At 37.0% G+C, this 21,763-nt stretch overlaps 1 protein-coding gene across 1 annotated transcript; it reads left to right on the top strand.

Moving 5' to 3' along the window:
- Nucleotides 1-1,160: 1,160 nt before the first annotated feature.
- lrig3 (leucine-rich repeats and immunoglobulin-like domains 3) lies at nt 1,161-20,708 on the top strand. Its single transcript, XM_051108552.1, has 19 exons — nt 1,161-1,644; nt 5,606-5,677; nt 5,769-5,843; nt 11,066-11,200; nt 12,180-12,323; nt 12,404-12,547; nt 12,627-12,770; nt 13,066-13,209; nt 13,877-13,957; nt 14,791-14,862; nt 14,949-15,020; nt 15,100-15,263; nt 16,282-16,611; nt 17,029-17,310; nt 17,641-18,117; nt 18,200-18,358; nt 19,635-19,775; nt 19,860-20,042; nt 20,164-20,708. The coding sequence occupies exons 1-19, from the start codon at nt 1,445-1,447 to the stop codon at nt 20,367-20,369; spliced, it is 3,225 nt and encodes a 1,074-aa protein (XP_050964509.1). The 5' UTR covers nt 1,161-1,444; the 3' UTR covers nt 20,370-20,708.
- Nucleotides 20,709-21,763: the final 1,055 nt, after the last annotated feature.

Here is a 21,763-nt window from a genome sequence, read left to right as displayed (position 1 = left end):
ATACACTCATCATCAGCCTCTTCTGTATGCTAATAGAGGAGAAATCAGCCCTTTGTTTCACAAACGAGCCTCACAAACTGATGCAAACTCAATGGCACTCAGTGTGTGTTTCATTTGTAACCATTAATGTAGTTGTTAATCCAGCAATTACTGGCTTAATTCACGTTTTAAAAGCCAGAGCTATAAAACATAAAGTCTGTTTTAAGTTCAAGTGTTTTAATGTAAGCCAGGGCTGAATTTAATAGATATTAACCCTCATGATGCAATGGAAGAGATATATAAAAAAAAGGAAAAAGAAAAAATGCATAGTTTTTAGTTTTTAGACACTCAAAATACACATCATTTATTTATTTAATTTTTTTTTTTCAGTTATGTTTTAATAGCAGTTAATCGTGTCCAAAAAGTTTTTTTTACGTTATGTATTTATTCAAAAAAATATGTTACGTTTATATATTTAATCAATTACATGAATATAAATATTCACATGAAAATATTTTTTTAAATATATACTGTATGTGTGCGTATTTACATATGTGACCCTGGACACAAAAACAGTCATAAGTACCACGGGGATATTTGTAGCAATAGACAACAACAAAGATTTTTCTATTATGCCAAAAATCATTAGGATATTAAGTACAGATCACGTTCCATAAATATATCTTGTAAATTTCCTACCGTAAATATATCCTAACTTAATTTTTGATTAGTAATATGCATTGCTAAGAACTTCATTTGGACAACTTTAAAGGTGATTTTCTCAGTATTTAGATTTTTTTGCACCCTCAGATTACAGATTTTCAAAAAGTTGTATCTCAGCCAAATATTGTCCTATTCTAACAAACCATACATCAATGGAAAGTTTATTTATTCGGCTTTCGGATTATGATTACATCTCAGTTTAAGAAAATTGACCCTTATGACTGGTTTTGTGGTCCAGGGTCACATACATTATGTAAACAAAAACTTTTATTTTGATTAATCGCGATTAATCATTTGACAGCACTAAAGCATTTACATTTTTTCACATTCACTCTTTAATGACAGATTGCTAATACAATATAGTTGTAGTCGAAAAAATAAGTTATGCCTATAAAATGCGAAAATAGTCTACAGATTTTGAACGCGCAATCTGTCTCTGCACTACAGTACCCAGAATCCCTCTCGCTGTGGCCTTCGGCAATCGTCGGGTGTCTCCGCCCACGGGAGCGCGCGCCGCGGAATGCTGCTCTGATTCCAGCGCGGTGGAAAAAAGTTTCTCAGAGATGGAGTGGGTGCTGAGGCGCTGATATCTGCACGTTTACCCATGATATTAAACGCGAAAAGGAGATTCAGTTGACGCGGACCCGCCAAGAACTTTGTCCTTTCCCACATTCGAGCGGAATTAAAACTTTTACGGATCGATTTCGTTAACTTTTTTATTAGTTTTTGTCTGTGGGTGAAAATGCCGCAGCCCGCTCGCGCTGTGAGCTTCGTGCTGCTCGTGTTTCACGTTACGGGATTTAAAGCGATTCACGGAGGCTCGGATCGCTCGGAACCGGAGCCGTGTCCGTCTGGGTGCTCGTGTACGGGATCTTTAGCGGACTGTAGTGGATTAAAACACGGCAGGATCGCGGAGCGGCTGCCCGCGCGGATCACGCGTCTGTAAGTATTTTACCTCAGATCCTTTGTGTGTCTCTTACTGGAACACCATCAAAACATTCGCTTTCAAAGTTTCAGCTGCAGCTAAATATGAGGAAAAAACATACAGCGTAGAAAAAACATAACAGTGGGTGCGGTTTATAAATGACTACAAATGGGTTTGTACAGAAAAACAACTAAAACAAACACGAGTGAATGTGTAAATATAAACTTTCTTCGTCTGCACAGTGACAGTGGTACAAAACACTCAGTGTTGAGTTAGTGTGATTGATTTTGCTTTTTGTGTGTGTGTTCAGTTTAAAGGCCCCAAATCTAAACAAAACCACGATTTTGAAATTCCAAATATTTTCTCATGTTCTGTATTTTAAAACATACAAAGTCCTATAATAAGAGAAATGAAATCATATTTTGATCAACATATAATGAGAACAAGTTGATTTATTTACTACAATCAGTGGCAGTTATGTTTAAACACTCAAAAAGTTGTAAATTAAGATTATTGCAGTTTTTCTACTTCAACATGTCATGCTTCATTAATTTGTTATTTGGCATTTCTTTGTAGTTGTTTGTAAAATTTATTTGGAATTTAAATTCCTAATATATTCGTATGGCCTGTGGTGAAAATAGACAAATTATTTAGAGAAAGAGAAATTAAACCATATTTTGAGCAACAAATAATGAGAACACAAAAATGTTAATAAATAGTTTCCAACAAAAACTCCCAAAAAAATACAATAAATCAAATTTAATAATTTGCTTAAATTAATAAATATGTGTTATGTCAAAACAGTAAACTCAAGGTTATTGGAGCCATTTCTTTGTAATTGTTTGCGAAATTTACTACCTTTTTTTGTAAGTGCAGACAGATTTTTAGCTTTAAGAAGTGAATCCAGCAGGAAGCTTTTAGCACATGAATTGGTGTCTTGTTGTTCTGTCAGTAGGGGCTCACAGGACTTTATTTGGACTTCATTTGCATATGTTATCTTATTCATGAAGAACAAACACATTGTAATTAAACACTTTCTAACGCTTTCACACTTTTCTCTTCATGCAACTTATAATTGCATTCATTCTCGTTCACTTCGGTTGCATCGCATTCATAAAAAGTGGAATGAGGTGATCGTCTTGTAAGAGACTCCAACTCCTAGATGTTGGTTTGAAGGAGAACGAGAGTCCTCGGGGCTTCCAGGGGTTCAGGAGGTGATGCTAATTTATGAGCAGCTCTGCAGCACATGTTCACGCATTAAACTGCCTGAGCTTTTGTTTTCCCCTGGCCCATTATTTCTGCTGAATTAGCAGCTAAACCCAACCAGAGATGGAAGCCATTAGGAGTCGGTGTGTAGAAAGAGAGAGAGAAAGAGGGAGGGAGGGAGGGAGGAAGAAATGGAGGCCTGAAGTTTTTTTGGCTGTGAAGGGCTCTCGCTGCCAGAATGGAAAAATAGAAGGAAAAAGCTTTTCATGATTTACATCTGGAAAGAGCAGAGGGTTTTTTCAGTGCCGTGGAGAGTTTGAGACGGCAGCAGCTGTTTTACACCACTTCAGTTTCATAGTTAAACTCTGAACCCATGCGCACCTTTTACTCAGTGAAGTTCACACTGGAAAATTGATTAGTCGGTATTAATAAAAGTGTAAAAATATGATTAAATATGTTTTAAAAAAAGATTTAATGGCAGCATTTTTATTTTTGACAAATTTTTGTTGGAATGTATTTAATTTTTATATTTAGCCACTTTTTTTGCAAATTATATATTTTAATTTTTTGAACTTTTTTTTTTTGTAAAAAAGAATTTTATTATTATTAGTTTACTTTTTCTTTTTTTTTTTGCACACCTTTTTGGACATGTTTTTATTGTAAATGTTTTATTTTTGGACATGTTGGAAATGATTTATTTTTATTCTTTTTTTTTTTTTAAACGTTTTTGTAGCATGTCTATTTTGTAATGTTTTTTGTAATTTATCTATCTATTTGGCAGTGTATTTTGTTGATAGCATGGTAGTCAGTATTACCAACACTTTGCAAAGAAAGTGTGTTGAATTTAAATATGGATATGGCAGAAAGTGGAGTGACACTGAAAACATGTGAAGTGTGATAAACTGGAGTGTTAATAAACTGAACAAGAGTCTGAAGCGTCTGTCTTATCATAACAGAGAGAGTGTGATATCTCAATGTGTTTGTGTGTGAGGGAATGTCAGGTTTATCTCTGTGAAGCACTTCCTGTTGAATGTGACGAGTTCAGTGAGATTAAAACATCTGTGCATGAAGCATGATTCATAAATCACCAGCAGAACTAATTTCTGTGTAAATCAAAGTAGTTCATGAATCTGATTTTACACAGAAATCCTGTTTTATTCAGCTTCATATTTACATCTTGAGTGGAGTGATTAACATTTAAAGGAATAAAAGATCTGTTTTATGCTTAAATTGATGCTAGATAGCACAAATATGCAGCAGAAACAAAGGCTGGTGATGTTATTGTATGTAGTGGACGGCTGTGAACGCTCCACCTCTGAGATTCCAGTAAAACGCCCGTCCAGAGCCAGAAACTCCACAAACGGACATGATTTGCAGTTGGAAATCAAAGGCGGCGCTGCACTTTCCCTGCATTGCGAATAGATTAGCAGTCGTTACTTTCCCCACGGCTGTTCGCCGTTTGAGCTGATGGAGTCCAGATGGGGGTCGAGAGCCATGGAGGCGTCTGGCAGCTTCACGCGACGCTCCAGAACCTTCAGCTGACTGATTCCTGAAACATCAACATGGCCTGAAACGCTGCAAAATACATTTGACCTGATCTCTGAGAGTCTTTAGACTCTCAGACAAACGATACGTATGAATCATTTTAGTGGTTTGAATCAGTCTAACAGAAGTTTTGCTCAGTTCTGACTGGATGTTTATGATGGTGTTAACACATTCACAAAAGTGTTTTGTTGTTATAAATTGTATTTTAATAAAATCCAAAATCAAAATGGTAGACACTTAAAAATAAACGTTTTTCATTGGCGTCCATAAAGTGGATAGTTCATCCAAAATGAACATTTTGTCATAATTTACTCATCCTCAAGTGGTTCCAAACCTGTATGAGTTTCTTTCTTCTGCTGAACACAATAGAAGATATTTTGAAGAATGTTGGTAACTGAACAGTCACAGTTGAAGTCAGTGACTACCATCAACTGTTTGCTTACCAGCATTATTCAAAACATTTTTAACATCCATAAAACCTTTCTTTATAGTGGAAATAGATTCTTTACGTTATTTTAAAAAAATATTTTAAGAATTGTTCACCGAAAGATTATTTGGGAATATTTTGACATATAGATGGTTAGTTGGATAGATGGATGTGTAGTTGGATAGTTGGATATATAGATGGACAGTTGATAGACAGGTAACTGGATAGATAGGTGAATGGATAGATGGATGGGTAGTCGGATGGATAGTTGGATAGATAGAGATAGGTAGTTGGGTAAGTGGATAGATGGATAGTTGGATACTTAGATGAGTGTTAGTTGGATAGATAGATGGATGGATAGATAGTTCGACTGGTAAGTGGATAGATGGATTGATGGATAGATGGGTAGGTGGATGGATAGTTAGAAAGGTAGGTGGGTAGTTGGATAGATAGTTGGTTAGAATGATGAATAGTTGGATAGATAGGTGGATAGATAGTTGTACAGTTGGATGGTTAGTTGGAAAGGTAGATTGATGGGTAGTTGGAGAACCAAAAATGTATCTTCTGTGTCATTGCTGTAACAAACCCTTTTGCAACCTTTATTTTTAAGAGTGTTTTATAAAATGGTTGCAATAATCTATTTTCTATTGAGTTGAACTGATGTAAGAGTTGTAGCATGAGTTTGTATCACATTTTTTGTGTATTTCTAGTTTATTTTCTCCTCTTGTTGTCCAGACTTCAGTCGTGTGACAGATTCTGTTCAGAAACTGCGTGTTGATGGCTGTGTTTTTCTTTTGCAGGGATCTGAGCCATAACAAGTTACGCACGTTTCCTGAAGCGCTGCTCGCCAGCCTGCCGCAGCTCAGTGAAATGTGAGTGTGCTTTTTTGGATTTTGTTTTATTTTCCCCTCAGATGTCACGGATGAAATCTACATGTGTGATCGTTTGGTTTTGCGTTTACAGAAAACTGAGTAACAACGAGTTCGAGTCGATCCCGGAATTGGGCCTAAACGCTGGAAACCTCAGCAGTCTGATTCTGTGAGTATGAAGGTTTATTTTGATTTACTTGCACTAAAGAGTGAAACTGTGATGCTTTCAAAACATTGATCTGTCTGTTTGAGTGGTCCAACATGACGACAGCTAGCTCAACCAATGGCGTGTATTTGGGGGCAGGGCTATCTGTTTGACTGTCTAATGGCTGTATTTTTGCGTTCTGTATGCTTCCAGTAGTGGCACATTTGAAAACATTAATAAAGTTGGATTTGAGGTCAAATCAAACTAAAAAAATTTAAGAACTCTGAGTTGGATCTGCAGGAGTCCAAATGGTTTGTATCTGGTTTTAATCTTCATGTGAAATATTTCTCATTGTCTCATTCATTATAGTCATATTAGTGATTATTTACAGTCCTCCAGCAGATTCCATCTTCTTGAAAATGTAACACTTAAAATGACAGAATAATGAAATATTAATTTCCCTGGTGTAGAGTGTCTGGACTGAATTTCTGAGCAGTGCGAGTGAGTGAGAGCTGTGTTTGTGTGTGTGTGTGTGTGTGTGTGTGTGGTATTTCCTCTTGGACGCTGTACACAGTTTGGCAGCATTTGGTTGGTCTGTTGTCTGTGACGGCGCCTGTGTGGAGTGTCATCTGAGCTTGAGCGCTCAGTGTTAAATACAACACCGTCCAGATACATCCGACCATAGTGCCTCTCAAACTGAGACTCTTTTAAGATCCAGAGTGCTTTGGTTTTGTTGAGTTCCGTGTTTAGAATGACATTGGACCAGTTTTATGCCTGCTTGTCAAAATCTTGTCTGATAATTATTAAAATAGTTTGAAGTTGGAGGATAAAGACTCAAGATGGATAGACATAGGTAGATGGATAGCTGGATGGGTAGTTGAATAAATAGAGAGTTGATGGATAGATGGGTAGTTGGATAGATGGATAGTTGGATAGAAAGATGGGTAGTTGGATAGATAGATTGTTGGTTGGAGAGATGGGTAGCTGATAAATAGAAGATGGATGGATAGATAGATGGATAGATAGACAGATAGATAGATAGATAGGTAGGTGATTATATAGATAGTTGGATACATAGATGGTAGTTGATAAATAAATGGATAGTTGGATGGATGCATAGTTGGATACATAGATGGGTAGTTGGATAGAAAGATGGGTAGTTGATAAATTAATTGATAGTTAATAGATACTTAATAGATAGATAGATAGATAGATGGATGGATGGATAGAGTTGGATAAATGGATAAAACAGATGGGTAGTTGGATGGATATTTGGATAGATAGTTGGTTGGATGGGTAGATAGATAAATAGAGAGATGGTTGGATAGTTGAATAGAAGTATCGATATATGGATAGTTGGATAGATGGATGGATGTTCTCCTTGGTTCCTATGCACTTGCTAGGATGTTCTAGGTGGTTGAGAAATGATGCCGTATTCATGTCATGCAGCAAATGTTGTAACACATTTACTATCAAAGCTCAGTCCTTCAATCCAACAGTCGAATTTTCCAGCTAATTACTCTTGAGCAGTGGCTTCATACGGCTCTTTAATTGTTCAAGGCCATAAATTCCTGTGAAATGGCTGAATTAATTGAGGTGATGGCGAGCGAATTACTCCCAGCTGTGGAGCTGATGCCGTTTGTTTTTGGTGGGCTGAAGGGTCAAAGACGAGAGACGCTCAGTCTGAGAGACTGTTTGAATAAGAGGCACGAGCTATACGATACCCCAGACCCTCGTACAGCTCTCGCTCTCACTCTCTCTCGTATGCAACAGCAGAACTGTGTCAACTGCATTTATACTGTGGTAGATATATTAGTGTGTTTATCAGCAGGCAGTGCTGTTTTATTTACACTTGAGAACAACGAAAGTATGCATAATGACACATTCCAAACAAGTAAAGATGGTGACTTGAGTGTCGCTTGTCCAATCATAGAAGAGTCAGAACTGCCTGTTACTTTACTGTTTTTAGCTCAAGTGTGATATTAGACGTAAGACTGATTCATTCATTATGAGTTTGTTAGTTTATATTCATCTAGTTCCAAGCATCCAAAGCATCTTAGAATAGCATTCTATGAAATGTTACGTTTTTTTCCCCCAAATTCCATATTATTTTTTGCCTAAATTACCATTTTTTTTTTTTTTTCATTTTTTTAAAATTTCATTTAAATGGTTAAAATACATCTTAGCACTCAGAAAGCATGAAATGTTTCATATCATGATTTGAGTAATTGCACGGCCCTACTTTTGATTTATTCATCCAAAATTGATCCACTTAGTGATGCTGTATTGTTTATTTTTTGGACTGGATTCAGTGGTTCTGTCTGCATTGTCCACATTGTGCAAATTATAAGGTTCTGTAAATGCATAAATGCAAATATAATAATTGTAAAACACTTAATTGATCAGATTATCTGAAGATAGTCCACATAACCACATGATTATTGAAAATCCAAACATTTTCCATTGAATTTGCAGCTGCAATCACTATGAAGTTCAGTGCTGATGTGAAATGATTTGGGTTGCTCATTAACGTTTGCAGCAGGATCTTTACAGCATGAGGAAAATATGTTGAAACTGAGTTAAGTTAATGTGTTTCAGACCGTGTGTGAGCTCTTCTCTGCTCATCTCAGAGCCAACTTCACTTCTTTCCCTTTAGTCTCATCTGCCAGAAACACACGCACACACACTGGTGGTGTGGAAAGTGTCTGCGTTGTGAAATTCAGCGAGTGTCTAATAACTCTCATAACGCGCTGACGTGCCAAACATTCGCAGCGCTGCTTTCACAATCCTCTTTATGTGGAAACAATCTCACCGTGAGCGTTTTTCTTAGAATGTGTCATATATAACGGGTTTGTCATTTAGCTTGCGACACTAAAAATACCCCGGGCCGTTCAGACGCTGATTAAACTAACGGCGTGTAACAACCTTATTTGCCGAAAATTGGTTGAACAAATTTGAGGTGTGCGGCAGAAAGACACAATGAGCCGCTTGTTTGTCTGAACGCTGAGGAGGAGGGAGAGATAAAACACACACACACTCTCACACGCTCTCAGCAGATGTTGAAGACACACAGAGAGTGTGTCTGGTTATTTTATGGCTGTTCATGAGGAATTACACTGAGGTAATAAACAGGAACTAGAAGTGAGACTGACATTCCTCAAGCAAACACATCTTTGTTGTTTTTTCAATCTGAGGGACAAACTTAATTTTTTTTACATGGAAAAAAAGTTTTTATGGTCAGAGACTCCTGATTGTTCATAAATGAGCTGTTCGACATTCCTCTCGGCTTCCTTGTTTTGCGTTGGATGCTTCATTCACACGTCTGTCTCTCCAGAGGATCTGCTCCGGCACGTCCTGCGTCTTATCTGTCTCGCTCTCTCAACACCTTTGACTCATTCCCCCTTCACTTCACAAAAGCACAGACTTCCCATCATGCCTCTGTGCGCAGCTCAACAACACGATTTAATGCCTTGATTTTTTTGAAAGGTGTTTATTTTTCACTGTGGGCTTTTCTTAAATGGGAACGAGGAATATTAGAGGTTCAGATTTCTGCCTTGAGCTGAAAATGAGAACCAGAAATGTCAGGCAGTTGAGGGTTGAATCTGTGTTTTGTGTTGTACACAGATTTAACAAAACAAAAAAAAAAATAATACATATATATATATATATATATATATACATATATATATATATATATATATATAGTTATATTTATATATATTTTAAGCTCTTTTTTTTTAAGTTAAGCTTTACGATTAGTTTGCAGTTTATGCTCTGTTATACTAGTTCACACTCCTATATGCTAGTTAATGGTCCTTTAGACCACTATAAGTTTTAAGATTTTAAGATTAGTTTAAACTTATGCCGTTATACTAGTTTATACTCCTTTTTACTAGGTAATGGTCTTGTAAATGAGTATAAGTTCTACGATTAGTTTAAACTTTGTGACTAGATTGTTTGCCATTATACTAGTTTATGCTTCTTCGGACTAATTAATGGTTCTTTAGAATAGTATAAGTTTTACAATTAGTTTAAGCTTTATGACTAGGTTTTGCTCCGTTATACTAGTTTATGTTCCTTTAGACTAGTTAATGGTCCTTTAGATTAGTATAAGCTTTTACAATTAGTTTAAGCTTTGTTACTATATTATGCTCCATTAAACTAGTTTATGCTCCTTTAGACTAGCTAGTCGTTCTTTAGATTAGACTATATTATGCTCTGTTATACTAGTTTGTTCCTTTAGACTAGTTAATGGTCTTTTAGACTAGTATAGGTTTTACAGTTAGTTTAAACTTTGTGACTAGATTATGCTCCATTTTACTAGTTTATGCTCCTTTATACTAGTTAATGATCCTTTAGACTAGTATAGGTTTTACAGTTTAATATTATTACTAGATTATGCCCCATTTACTAGTTTATGCTACTGTGGATTAGTTAAGGGTCCTTTAGACCAGTATAAGTTTTACAGTTAGTTTAAACTTTGACTAGGTTATACTCAGTTACAGTAGTTTATGCTCATTTAGTCTAGTTTAAGCTTTTTTTATTTTTTAGATCAGTTTATGGTTCTTTAGACTAGTTTACGGTCCTTTAGACTAGTTTGAGTTTTTTTTAGATCAGTTTATGGTCCTTTAGACTAGTTTAAGCTTTACATTTAAGGCTAGTTTATGGTCTTTTAGACTAAGTAAGCTTGTAAGTTACTGTATCTTGAAAAAGTTATTTGAGATGATTTTCATCATGTTTATCTGCACAGATGTTTTTGTCTCTTGACTAATGTAGTGTCTTCAGTGAGTGTTAACGATCATATGTATGTGCCATGTCGTCATTTGTGTTTATGTTGAGTTATGCTCAATTTCACCCGTATAAACACAAACCGAGTGTGTGAGACTGTCAGAAGGGTTAGACTTGCGTTTGCAGGGAATGTTTTCAGCGTGTCTGACACACAAAGGCGGCTCTGTGCCCTCCGTGTTTTTAACACAAGCAGCTCCTGCACTGCAATTTAGGAGGCGTGCAGCTCGGGAAATTGCTGGGCTCGTCAGCGGCGCTTTCACTGAGGGAATGGGCTTCATCATCCACGTAATTGGCAGGGTTTTTTTCTTGTTTAAATACCTTGTTAGTAATTGCCTTATAAACCAAATAACACACTTCTGAACCCAACGGCTGTTTTGAGCTGTTGTGAAGCGTGCAGCGACGCTATTCACCTGTGCGCTCAAATCTGCTTTCTGAAATGCCTCTGCTTGTGTTTTCAGAGCAAACAACAGGATCTCGAGGATCTCTGCAGAGCGGCTCAGCTCGCTGGTCGCCCTGGAGACGCTGGACCTTAGCAACAACAATATTATGGAGGTTCGCGCCGGGGCTTTTCCTCCTCTTCCTCTGAAAAACCTGTGAGTCCTTCTTCTGTTCTCTTTTGACCTGCTTTCCAGAAACCGCCAGGAGCCTCACATCAGCTCTTTGTGTCACTCCTCAGTGCTCACCTTGAGCTTTCAGACTAGTTTAAGCTTTTTTTTTATACTAGTTTAAGCTTTTAAAAGACTAGTTTAAGGTCTTTCAGATTGGATTTAGACTAGTTTGGCCCATTTTAGACTAGCTCATTTTTAAACTTTTCGTTTGTTTAATTTAAGCTCTGTTAGACTAGTTTAAGCCTTTAAGCTCTTTTTAGAGTAATTAATGCTTCACAATTAGATTAAACTCTTTTAAAGATTAGTTTATGCACTTTTAGACTAGTTTAAGGTTTTTAATTACTTTAAACTTTTTTTAGTCGTTTATGCTCCTTTAGACTAGTTTAAGATAATTTTAGACTAGTTTAAACTTTTAAAACACATTTTATGATCTTTTTGATTTGTTTTGCTTTAGATGAGTTTAAGTTCATTTTAGACTAATTTGTTTCAAAACTTTTTTAAGCTCTGTTAGATTAGTTTAAGTTTCACATTTAGATTACACTTTTTTTTTAAAGATAGGTTTATGTTCTTTTAGACTAGTTTAGGTTTTTCGATTAGTTTAAACTTTTGTAAAAGCAGTTTTTGCTCCTTTAAACTAGTTTAAACTCATTTTAGGCTGTTTTTTTACTAGTGTGTTTTGTTTTTTTTGTTTTTTTTTCCATTTTAAAGTTGAATTCAAGCTGTTTTGGACTAGTTTAAGCTGATTTTAGACTACTTTAGGCTCATTTGGCTTTTTTTTTTTTTTAAGCTTTTTAAGTTAAGACTAGTTTACATTTTTTTTTTAGACTAATTTAAGCTCTTGTGTGACGCAGTAGAAGTAGTTTATTTTCTATTGCCAGATCTATCAGTGCTTACAGCTTCTGTGAACCAGTCAAGCAGACGTTTCAGCATGTCATGCATCTGTGTTTGAATTGTGTTTCTGCAGGTTGATGAACAATAACCGTATTTCCACGCTGGAGCACGGCTGCTTCAGTAATCTCTCCAGCTCGCTGCTGGTGTTGAAACTCAACAAAAACCGCCTGAGCTCCATCCCGCCCAAGATCTTCTCGCTGCCGCACCTGCAGCACCTGTAAGTGACGCGCTCACATCCGTCTCATGCCATCAGTCCTCACGCGTACTTTTCTTTGACCACTGTTTTATGATTGACAGAGAGCTGAGCAGGAACCGCGTGCGGCGCATCGAGGGTCTGACGTTTCACGGGCTGCACGGCCTGCGCTCCCTGAAGATCCAAAGGAACGGCATCACGCGTCTTATGGACGGTGCTTTCTGGGGTCTGAGCAACATGGAAGTCCTGTGAGTAGACAAGTCCCACTCTTGATAAGCGTACGTTCAGCCCAGAACTCGTGTATGAGGTGTGTGTGTTTGTGAGCAGGCAGCTGGAGTACAATAACCTGACGGAAGTGAGCAAAGGCTGGCTCTACGGCCTCCTGACGCTGCAGCAGCTCCATCTGTCACACAACACCATCAGCCGCATCAAACCCGACGCATGGGAGTTCTGCCAGAAACTCGCTGAGCTGTAAGTCTACTTTACTCTCAAAGATACTCTCTTCCTAACCTGTCCTATCATGGGACAGCGCAAGGTAGGAAATGGGAAACGTGTTGCTCTTTTGCAGCTCTTTTTATGTTGTGTGTCTGATCTAAAGACTGAAGCTATTTTTATTATCTATTATAATTCATTTAGCAAACATTTTAAGCACGATGTGTGATTTAGTTCTTTATTTACATTCTTTCATAATGGATGACATTTAAAGCGAATCTGACAGTTGTAGTGTTGAATGCTTCACTTAATATTTTCATTGTCTGTCTGTCAGCGATCTGAGCTGGAACCAGTTGAGCCGTTTGGAGGAAGGCAGTTTTGTTGGACTCAGCGTCCTCGAGCAGCTCCACATCGGAAACAACCGCATCAGTTTCATCGCTGACGGAGCATTTCGAGGCCTCGCCAACCTGCAGGCGCTGTGAGTTTAACTTCTGCATCACAGCAGTCACTTTGATCTTTGATATGAATGATATTAATCCTTTCTATAGTCAAGAAATAGTCAGAAGAAAAAAAATATTTTTTAATGCAATATTTCTTTTATTGTGCTTTTAGACCTAATCTAGAAAAAAGTTTGCATGTGTGTTTTGTATCATATTTGATCATCAGGCTTTTATGGCTCATATAGTCTGATTTAGTGAGAATATGCAGGAAAAAAACAGCTCAGCTCAGTTTTAAACAAAGGCCTGGCCTGGTGTCCATCTTCAGACAAAACAAAGGCACTGATATATTTTAAGTTCTATCAGTGCAAGTTTCTTTCAGTTGAGACAGCTCAGACTTGCATTTTAGTCTGGGACTAACCTAGGGAAAGACTCAAACAAAACAAAATATGCTATTTGCTGCAGAATCTGATATTTATATGATAAAATTCTGATGCTTGTAAATCAATGAGATCTTTATAACAGTATAGCAGATACTTACATAAAATTAAATACATTTGTTTGTGTCAGTGTCAGGATTTGTTCCGGTTGGTCTGCTGCGAGCTCATTTTTTACATTTGGTCGCAGCAGCTTTACGACTCTTTCTTGACGTGTTTTCTGGGTGTGGATTTTAACGGTGTGGTTTTTCTGATTTCTCGCCCTTTCCAGAGATCTGAAGTATAATGAGATCTCATGGACCATTGAGGACATGAACGGCCCTTTCTCTGCTCTGGACAATCTGAGGAAACTGTGAGTGATCTTAGTTGGTTATTCATTATTTACGATATTATATAATTTCTTTAGAGCTGTCAGTTGAACACATTTGATGTACAGACCTGTTTCATCTTACACTGACAAATATGATGCAAGCCGACTGACTGCGTGATTAGAATAAGCCTAAAATTCTAGATATGAGTGCCAAAAATTATATATATCTATCGTATAGCAATATCACACCAGCAAGAGTGCAGTGTTTCCCCAATATCTGCACCATTGCAAATATGATATTGATTTAATACAGTTCAATAAACAATGTTAATTTTGTGTTACATTTTAGATGTAAAGTCTGTTTTGCTCAATTTTGCACATGAAAATAGTTTAATCAAATCCACAGCAGAACTGAGCATCTTCTAGAAACACACAGTGGTGATTCATTACTGAATGAATCCACCGTTTTGAACAAATCAAGTGAGTCAGTGATTCATTCAGACAGTCATTTTAGCAAATCAGTTGAATGAATGATTCACTGACTCATTCTGTTTAATTTCTGAATGAAGCCGTTTGAATGAAATAGTTGTATGAATGATTCAATGACTCACTCATCAAGACAGTGACTTGCTGTCACCTTCCGCTTTTAGTTTCATATTGAGAGTATAATTTCATTAAAATAAAAATTAAATTATATATGTCAAATCATTTTTTTCTAAATGCTTTTCTTATCTAACACAATGACTTGAAATAATCTTGAATTGAATTTGAATTGCTCAACAGCACTAGTAATTGATTCGCATGCTCTAAATAGCGTTAGTATCATTGCATAGAAGGAAACACTCTCCTGAAACCATTCGTTTCTGTTTCTCAAGGTTTCTCCAAGGCAATCGTATCCGGTCGGTCACCAGGAAGTCCTTCACAGGCCTGGACATGCTGGAGCAGCTGTGAGAGTCTCTTTCAGATCTTAAACGTTTGATGACGATTTGTGTTTGTTAGGTTTCTAAACGTCTCTTCTGTCCTCACATCACAGGGACTTGAGCAACAACGCCATCATGTCGGTTCAAGCCAACGCGTTTTCTCAGATGAAGAAGCTCACAGAGCTGTACGTATGAATCTCTGCTCCTGCACTAAAGCTGCTCGTGAACCTGCAGTGATTATTCATGTGTCTCTCCCCCCGTCAGGCACCTGAACACATCCAGCCTGCTGTGCGACTGCCAGCTCAAGTGGTTTTCTCCATGGGTGGCCGAACATGCTTTCCTTCCTCTGGTGAACGCCAGCTGCGCCCATCCACATCTGCTGAAGGGCAAAAGCGTCTTCGCCGTCGCCCAGGATGAGTTTGTGTGCGGTGAGTGGGCGAGTTTCAGCCAGCGCTCCGGTTCATTTGGGCCCGTTTTTTTAAAACATCTTATTCGTGATTCCATTTCCTGAAACTGCATAGAAGCAGTTCTGTTCATATTTTCAATCAAAACTGCTGTGAATTTGCTACATAAAACTGTGTTTGTGTCTTTTTTTGAAAGAAATTAATACTTTTATTCATTAAGGACACATTAAATTGATCAAAAGTGACAGTAAAGACATTTATAATGTTATAGATCATTTTTATTTCAAATAAATGCTTTTCTGTTGAACTTTCTATTCATCTGTGAATCTTCAAAAATAAAATGTATTATGGTTTCCACAAAAATATTGGGTTTTCAACATTGAAATGTTTTTTGAGCAGCAAATCAGCATATTAGAAAGATTTCCATAGGATCATGTGACAGGACCTGGAGAATTGATGCTGAAAATTCTGATTTGATCACAGGAATAAATTACATTTTACAGTATATTCACATAGAAAACACCCATTTAAATTGTAATAATATTTCAGAATATTACTGTTTTTTACTCTTATTATTTTTATTATTATTATAAAATTAGAATTAATTAAAATAACATTTGTGTAAATTAATATAAGACTGGTGTAATGGCTGCTGAAAACTCAGCTTTGCATTACAGGAATAAATTACATTTTACAATATATTCACATAGAAAACATCTATTTTAAATTATAATAATATTTCAGAATATTACTGTTTTCACTTTATTATTTTTGATAAAATTACAATGAATTAAAATAAAATTTGAATAAATTGTAATGTAATATGTAATAACATATTACAAATGTAATAACATTTCAGAATATTACTGTTTTCACTGTATTTTTAATTTAAAAAATGTAGCTTTGGTGAGCAGAAGACACTTCTTTCAGAAACATTTTGAATAGTGCAAAAAATAGCACTAAAAACTGAAGCTAAATTAAAATTGAGGCAAAATACAAAACATAATAAAAGCAATTAATATTTGACTTTTGTGCTTTGCAGATGATTTCCCCAAACCCCAGATCACCGTCCAGCCTGAGACACAATCGGCCATCAAAGGCACCAATGTGACGTTCGTCTGTTCAGCGGCCAGTTCCAGCGACTCCCCGATGACTTTCGCCTGGAAGAAAGACAACGAGATCCTGAACGACGCCGAGATCCATAACCAGGCTCACCTGCGCTCTCAGGCCGGGGAAGTCAGCGAGGTCACCGAGTACACGACCACACTGCAGCTGCGCCATGTGGAGTTTACTAGTGAGGGAAAATACCAGTGTGTCATCTCCAACCACTTCGGCTCTTCATACTCCATCAAAGCCAAACTCACCGTCCACAGTAAGTGTTCTGCCTCACACATTCACACAATTACATCCATATATATATATATATATATATATATATATATATATATATATATATATATGTATATATATATATATATATATATATATATATATATATATATATATATATATATATATATATATATATATATATATATATATATATATATATATATATATATATATATATATTGTTATCTTGTTAATAATATTAAAAAATCTGAAAAAAGTGTATTGTGAAGCTCGTAACGGATGTGCAAAGTTTCATACCCATACTAAAAACTATGCATTTTTAAAAAATATTTTTATGTATTTTTTAAGTCAAAACTGTCCCAAATGCATTACGGAATTAATTGCAAGGTTAGATTTCCCTAATCTAACAATCTCTAATCTGTTTTTTCCTCTGCAGTGCTGCCGTACTTCACCAAAATGCCGATGGATCTGACGATCCGAGCCGGAGCCACAGCGCGACTGGAGTGCGCCGCCAGCGGACATCCGTCCCCTCAGATCGCCTGGCAGAAAGACGGCGGGACGGATTTCCCAGCGGCCCGTGAGCGGAGGATGCACGTCATGCCAAGAGACGACGTATTCTTCATTGTGGACGTGAAGACGGAGGACATCGGCGTGTACAGCTGCACTGCGCAAAACACGGCCGGTGCCATCTCTGCTAACGCTACGCTAACAGTGCTGGGTAAGAGTATGCATGTGTTTGTCAGAAGTGATCATTCTTAAAGAGTGAAATTACTAGTGACACAACAAAATAATTATTTTACAAAGCCAAAATTAAAGTTTTAAGATTTAAAGTAAATAATGAATTAATAAAATTTGTGTAATCGACACTCTTATGTAGTAATCAACTCTTGCATTTTAATTAATTTTTTTAAATAAAATTATAAAAAAATATGTTGAAATTATTAGAAAAGCTTTATACCTGTTTTTCTATCAATTTTTTATTTTCTTAATTTTTTTAATGTCATTTTATGTACATATGACATGGAATAACGTCCCGTTGCTCCCGCAGAGACGCCCTCGTTCCTGCGTCCGCTGATGGACCGTACGGTGGTGAAGGGCGAGACGGCGGTGCTGCAGTGTATTGCGGGCGGCAGTCCTCCGCCCCGACTCAACTGGACCAAAGACGACAGCCCACTACAGGTGACTGAACGGCACTTCTTCGCAGCAGGAAACCAGCTGCTGATCATCGTGGACGCTGCGGACGGAGACGCCGGAACCTACACGTGCGAGATGTCCAACCCGCTGGGCACGGAGCGAGGGAACGTGCGTCTGGACGTCTTGCCCAACCCAAACTGCGACTCTGGGCCGGCGGGCGGCGGAGCGCTGGGATCGGCTGCCGGCCGGGGAACAGAGGAGGACGGGTGGACCACGGTGGGCATTGTCATCATCGCTGTGGTGTGCTGCGTGGTGGGAACCTCACTGGTGTGGGTGGTGATCATTTATCACACACGCCGACGCAATGAAGACTGCAGCGTCACCAACACAGGTCAGTTCTGACCCGACATGAGATGCTAATAATGCAGCTGTGATGTGTAATGCAGCTAAATCTGATTCTGTCTTGTGTTTAGATGAGACGAATCTCCCGGCGGATATTCCCAGCTACCTGTCGTCTCAGGGAACGCTAGCGGAGCGGCAGGATGGGTACATGGCATCTGAGAGTGGCAGCAGCCATCAGTACATCAGCTCATCCATGGGGGGATTTTACATGCCGCCCAAAGACATGAACAGTAAGACATGTCTTTATATGTCTTTATATGTCTTTATATGTCTTTATATTTGCTGAAATCAGGCTTTTTTAATCTTTATGATGTACTGACAAGGGTTTTTATAGTTAAGTAAAACATAAAAAAGTTGTTAAATTAAATTAAACGTGATTTTTAAAATAAAATATTTTTAAAATTATTATTTTTTTTTATTTCATGTAGGTCCCAACATTTCTCCATTTTTTTTGGTTTCATTTGATGTACTAAATAACTAAAACTAAAGCTGAAATAAAAATGAAATAAATAAATAATAAAATAAATAAATAAAACTAAAGCTGAAATAAAAATGAAAATTATATAGGTATAAAAAACAAATAAAATAGCAAAAACACACACACACAATTTTTTTTTATTATAATGAAACACGAAAATAAAAACTCAAAACTAATTCATAATAATAATATGCACAAAAAAAGTTTGTGAAATTTACAGTACAATGTTCTGTTTTCCAGAACTTTACTGTAAGAAAATGACAGCATGGATGCACTAACTTAAAAAAATAACAGAACATTTGGAGTAAAAAAAATAGTGTAATGGCTAAAATAAGGCTTTTTAAAAAATCTTTATAATGTACTGAACCAGGGCTGTTACAGTTAAGAGTACAACGTAAAAGTTGCTAAATTAAATTAAATGTGTGTTTTGTTTTTGTTTTTTGTTTTTAAATAAAATAAAAAAAAAATTTTCTTTTCATGTAGGTGCCAAGACAACATTTCTAATTTTTTTTTGTTTCATTTGATGTACTAAATAACTAAAGCTAAAGCTGAAATTAAATTAAAAATGAAATAAATAATAAAACTACAGCTGAAATAAAAATGAAAACTATATAGATATTAAAAAAAACTAATAAAATAACAAAAATAACAACAACACAACAACAAAAACACAAAATCATTTTTTTAATTAAAATTAAAAAAATAAAAAATGAAAAATAACTCATTATAATAAATATAATGATAATAATAATAATAAAAAATATAGAAATATTAAAAAAATAAATAAATATGGCAAAAACACATAAAAAAACTATAATAGTATCTCAATTTTACCATCAAATGTGATTCTGGGGATGTAAATTATTATCATAAGATGACATTTTCATTTCCAAGAACTGTACATTCAACAATATTATACTGTAATAAAACTTTTCTGTAAGATTTATTGCAGCTTTTCGCTGTATATAATATGGGAGCTTTTTTACCATAGTATTTTCACTGATATGATACCATTTCTCCTCCCATAGGCCTCTGCCAGCTGGACACAGGAAGTGAAGCGGACATGGAGGCAGCGATTGACCCCCTGCTCTGCCATTATCAAGGGCCGGTGGGTTCACTGCTGAGACGGAGCAACCACTACAGCCCGGATCTGCCCGACACCTACAGCGGTGAGTGACGCAAACGTGCGCAGGACATGTGCCGTACCGCCTGCGTATTTGTGATTAATCCTGACCTCCTCCAATCTCATGCAGCATGTGTGTCAGAGCAGCGGCCCGTCGGCTCCGGTTCCTCCTGCAGCAGGAAGCGCGAGTTCTACACCTGCAGCTCCGCCCTCGAGCCCTTCGATCACATGATGTTGCAGCTGCCCGACACTTCCTGTGTGGAGGACTGTGAGAGAGGAGAGTGTGTTCTGGGCTCCTCTGGATCATATATGGGTGAGTCTGAGCAGATATTCATCAACCAGCAAACAGGAAATACGTACAGTAAGCATGAGAAGTGCATGCACAATACAGTGACAAATAAATAATAAATGAGCGCGTGTGCCTGTGGTCTCAGGTACGTTTGGGAAAGCGCCGTGGCGGCCGCAGCAGGAGCTCTGCGCTCATAACGGCGTCATTCTTCACGAGAATCCGTACGCAGCGCTTCACGCCGACTCGGATCTGGACGAGGAGCACGCGTTGGAGCCGGACGCGAGCGTTTACGAGCAGCCGTACGATCATAGGACGATAGAGAGCTTTCCCACATCACCGCTGGGCTCTTAGCGCCGTCGAGGATGACCAAAAAGCATAAACGCTCTACCTCAAGAATGGAGCTACGACTGAATGTAAATGACACGTTTGTACAGAAAAACAGATTATATGCATTTTATACGAGATTATATTTTGTAAATTAATAGTGTAAATATGACCATTATTTTTCCTACTCTTTTCCTGTAAATGTACGCCTGAGTCTGATATATATACGACCGATCGGAGGACTAGTGAACTGTGGATTCTAGTTTGATCCAGATCTGTTTATGATGTTTATTCCGCTTTGGCTTTTGCTTTGAATAAAGCACTGTTTGCACAAACTAGCACACAATAAACATTCCCCTGAGCTGCTATACGCGTGAACGCTTGCGTCATCTTTATAAGCTTCGTTATTGATTGTGTCGATGTGCTTTTATTCTTCATGGGATCAGATTTGGAGAAATGTCATTCCATCACTGTCTCACCAATGTGAGTGAATGGGTGCCGTCAGAATGAGAGTCTAAACCTCTGATAAAAACATCACAATAATCCACAAGTAATCCACACCACTCCAGTCCATCGGTTCACATCTTGAGAAGACAAAAGCTGAAACAAATCCATAATTTAGACGTTTTTTAATCAGATGAACCGTTGCATTAAACTGACAAGACAAGTTTTAAAGTCAACATAAACCACTTTTGCAACCAGTTTTACAAATGTAAATATATTTCTGAGTAAAACGAATGTTTGACAAGAAAAGTATATTTTCTTTGCTGTAGCTCAAACAAGGTCATGTGTTTGATTCCCAGGAAATGCAGTCAATTAAATGCAGTGAAAGTTGCATTAGATAAAAAACAGGATGGGATTTGATTTCATCCATGCATACTTAATTGGATGAATGATTAGATGATAAGCATCTTTTTATGAAGTGTGTTTTAAGTATTAATTAGGTACTATTATAGTTTCTATTAATACATAATCAGTTATTTTCGTTTTATTATTTTTTAGGCATCTATATAGTTTTTAAATAATTATATATTTAGCTTTTATTTTATTTTTAGTACTTTTTTTTTTGTTGTTTATTTTTAGTATTTAAGTTAAACTGAAAAATGTTGCCTTGGCATTCCAGCTCATGTTTATTTTAAGTATGGTTTTAATTTTAGTTTTAATGTGAGTTGACTATAATAACCCTACACTGATGGACCGTTCACAGTAAGAATAGGCGGACGAATTAAAGTAAATGGAGTCCATTTGAGTTGCTGCACATTCCCGTGTATTTTCATGCAGCAGGTATTTAAAGGCGTTGCTGATCAAAGCGTTTCGAGCCGAGAAGCGTTTCGTTTCAACCGCAGCCAACAAAGAGTTTCCTGGCAAAAGCGCGAGAACGACTGGAATTCCAAAATAATTCCCCCACTTTGATTTTGGCT

The sequence above is a fragment of the Labeo rohita genome, chromosome 4 (assembly GCF_022985175.1).
Source record: "Labeo rohita strain BAU-BD-2019 chromosome 4, IGBB_LRoh.1.0, whole genome shotgun sequence".
NCBI classification, from domain to species: domain Eukaryota; kingdom Metazoa; phylum Chordata; class Actinopteri; order Cypriniformes; family Cyprinidae; genus Labeo; species Labeo rohita.
The sequence above is the reverse complement of the archived record's forward strand: the minus strand, read 5'-3'. Positions and strand labels throughout refer to the sequence as shown.

What these genes read in the sequence shown, in the direction of transcription:
- lrig3 (XM_051108552.1), top strand. Translation starts at nt 1,445, where the DNA reads ATGCCGCAGCCCGCTCGCGCTGTGAGCTTCGTGCTGCTCGTGTTTCAC. An exon ending in CTGGACAATCTGAGGAAACT is followed by an intron (nt 13,958 to 14,790) that starts GTGAGTGATCTT and finishes CTGTTTCTCAAG; the next exon opens with GTTTCTCCAAGGCAATCGTA. An exon ending in CTGGACATGCTGGAGCAGCT is followed by an intron (nt 14,863 to 14,948) that starts GTGAGAGTCTCT and finishes CTCACATCACAG; the next exon opens with GGACTTGAGCAACAACGCCA.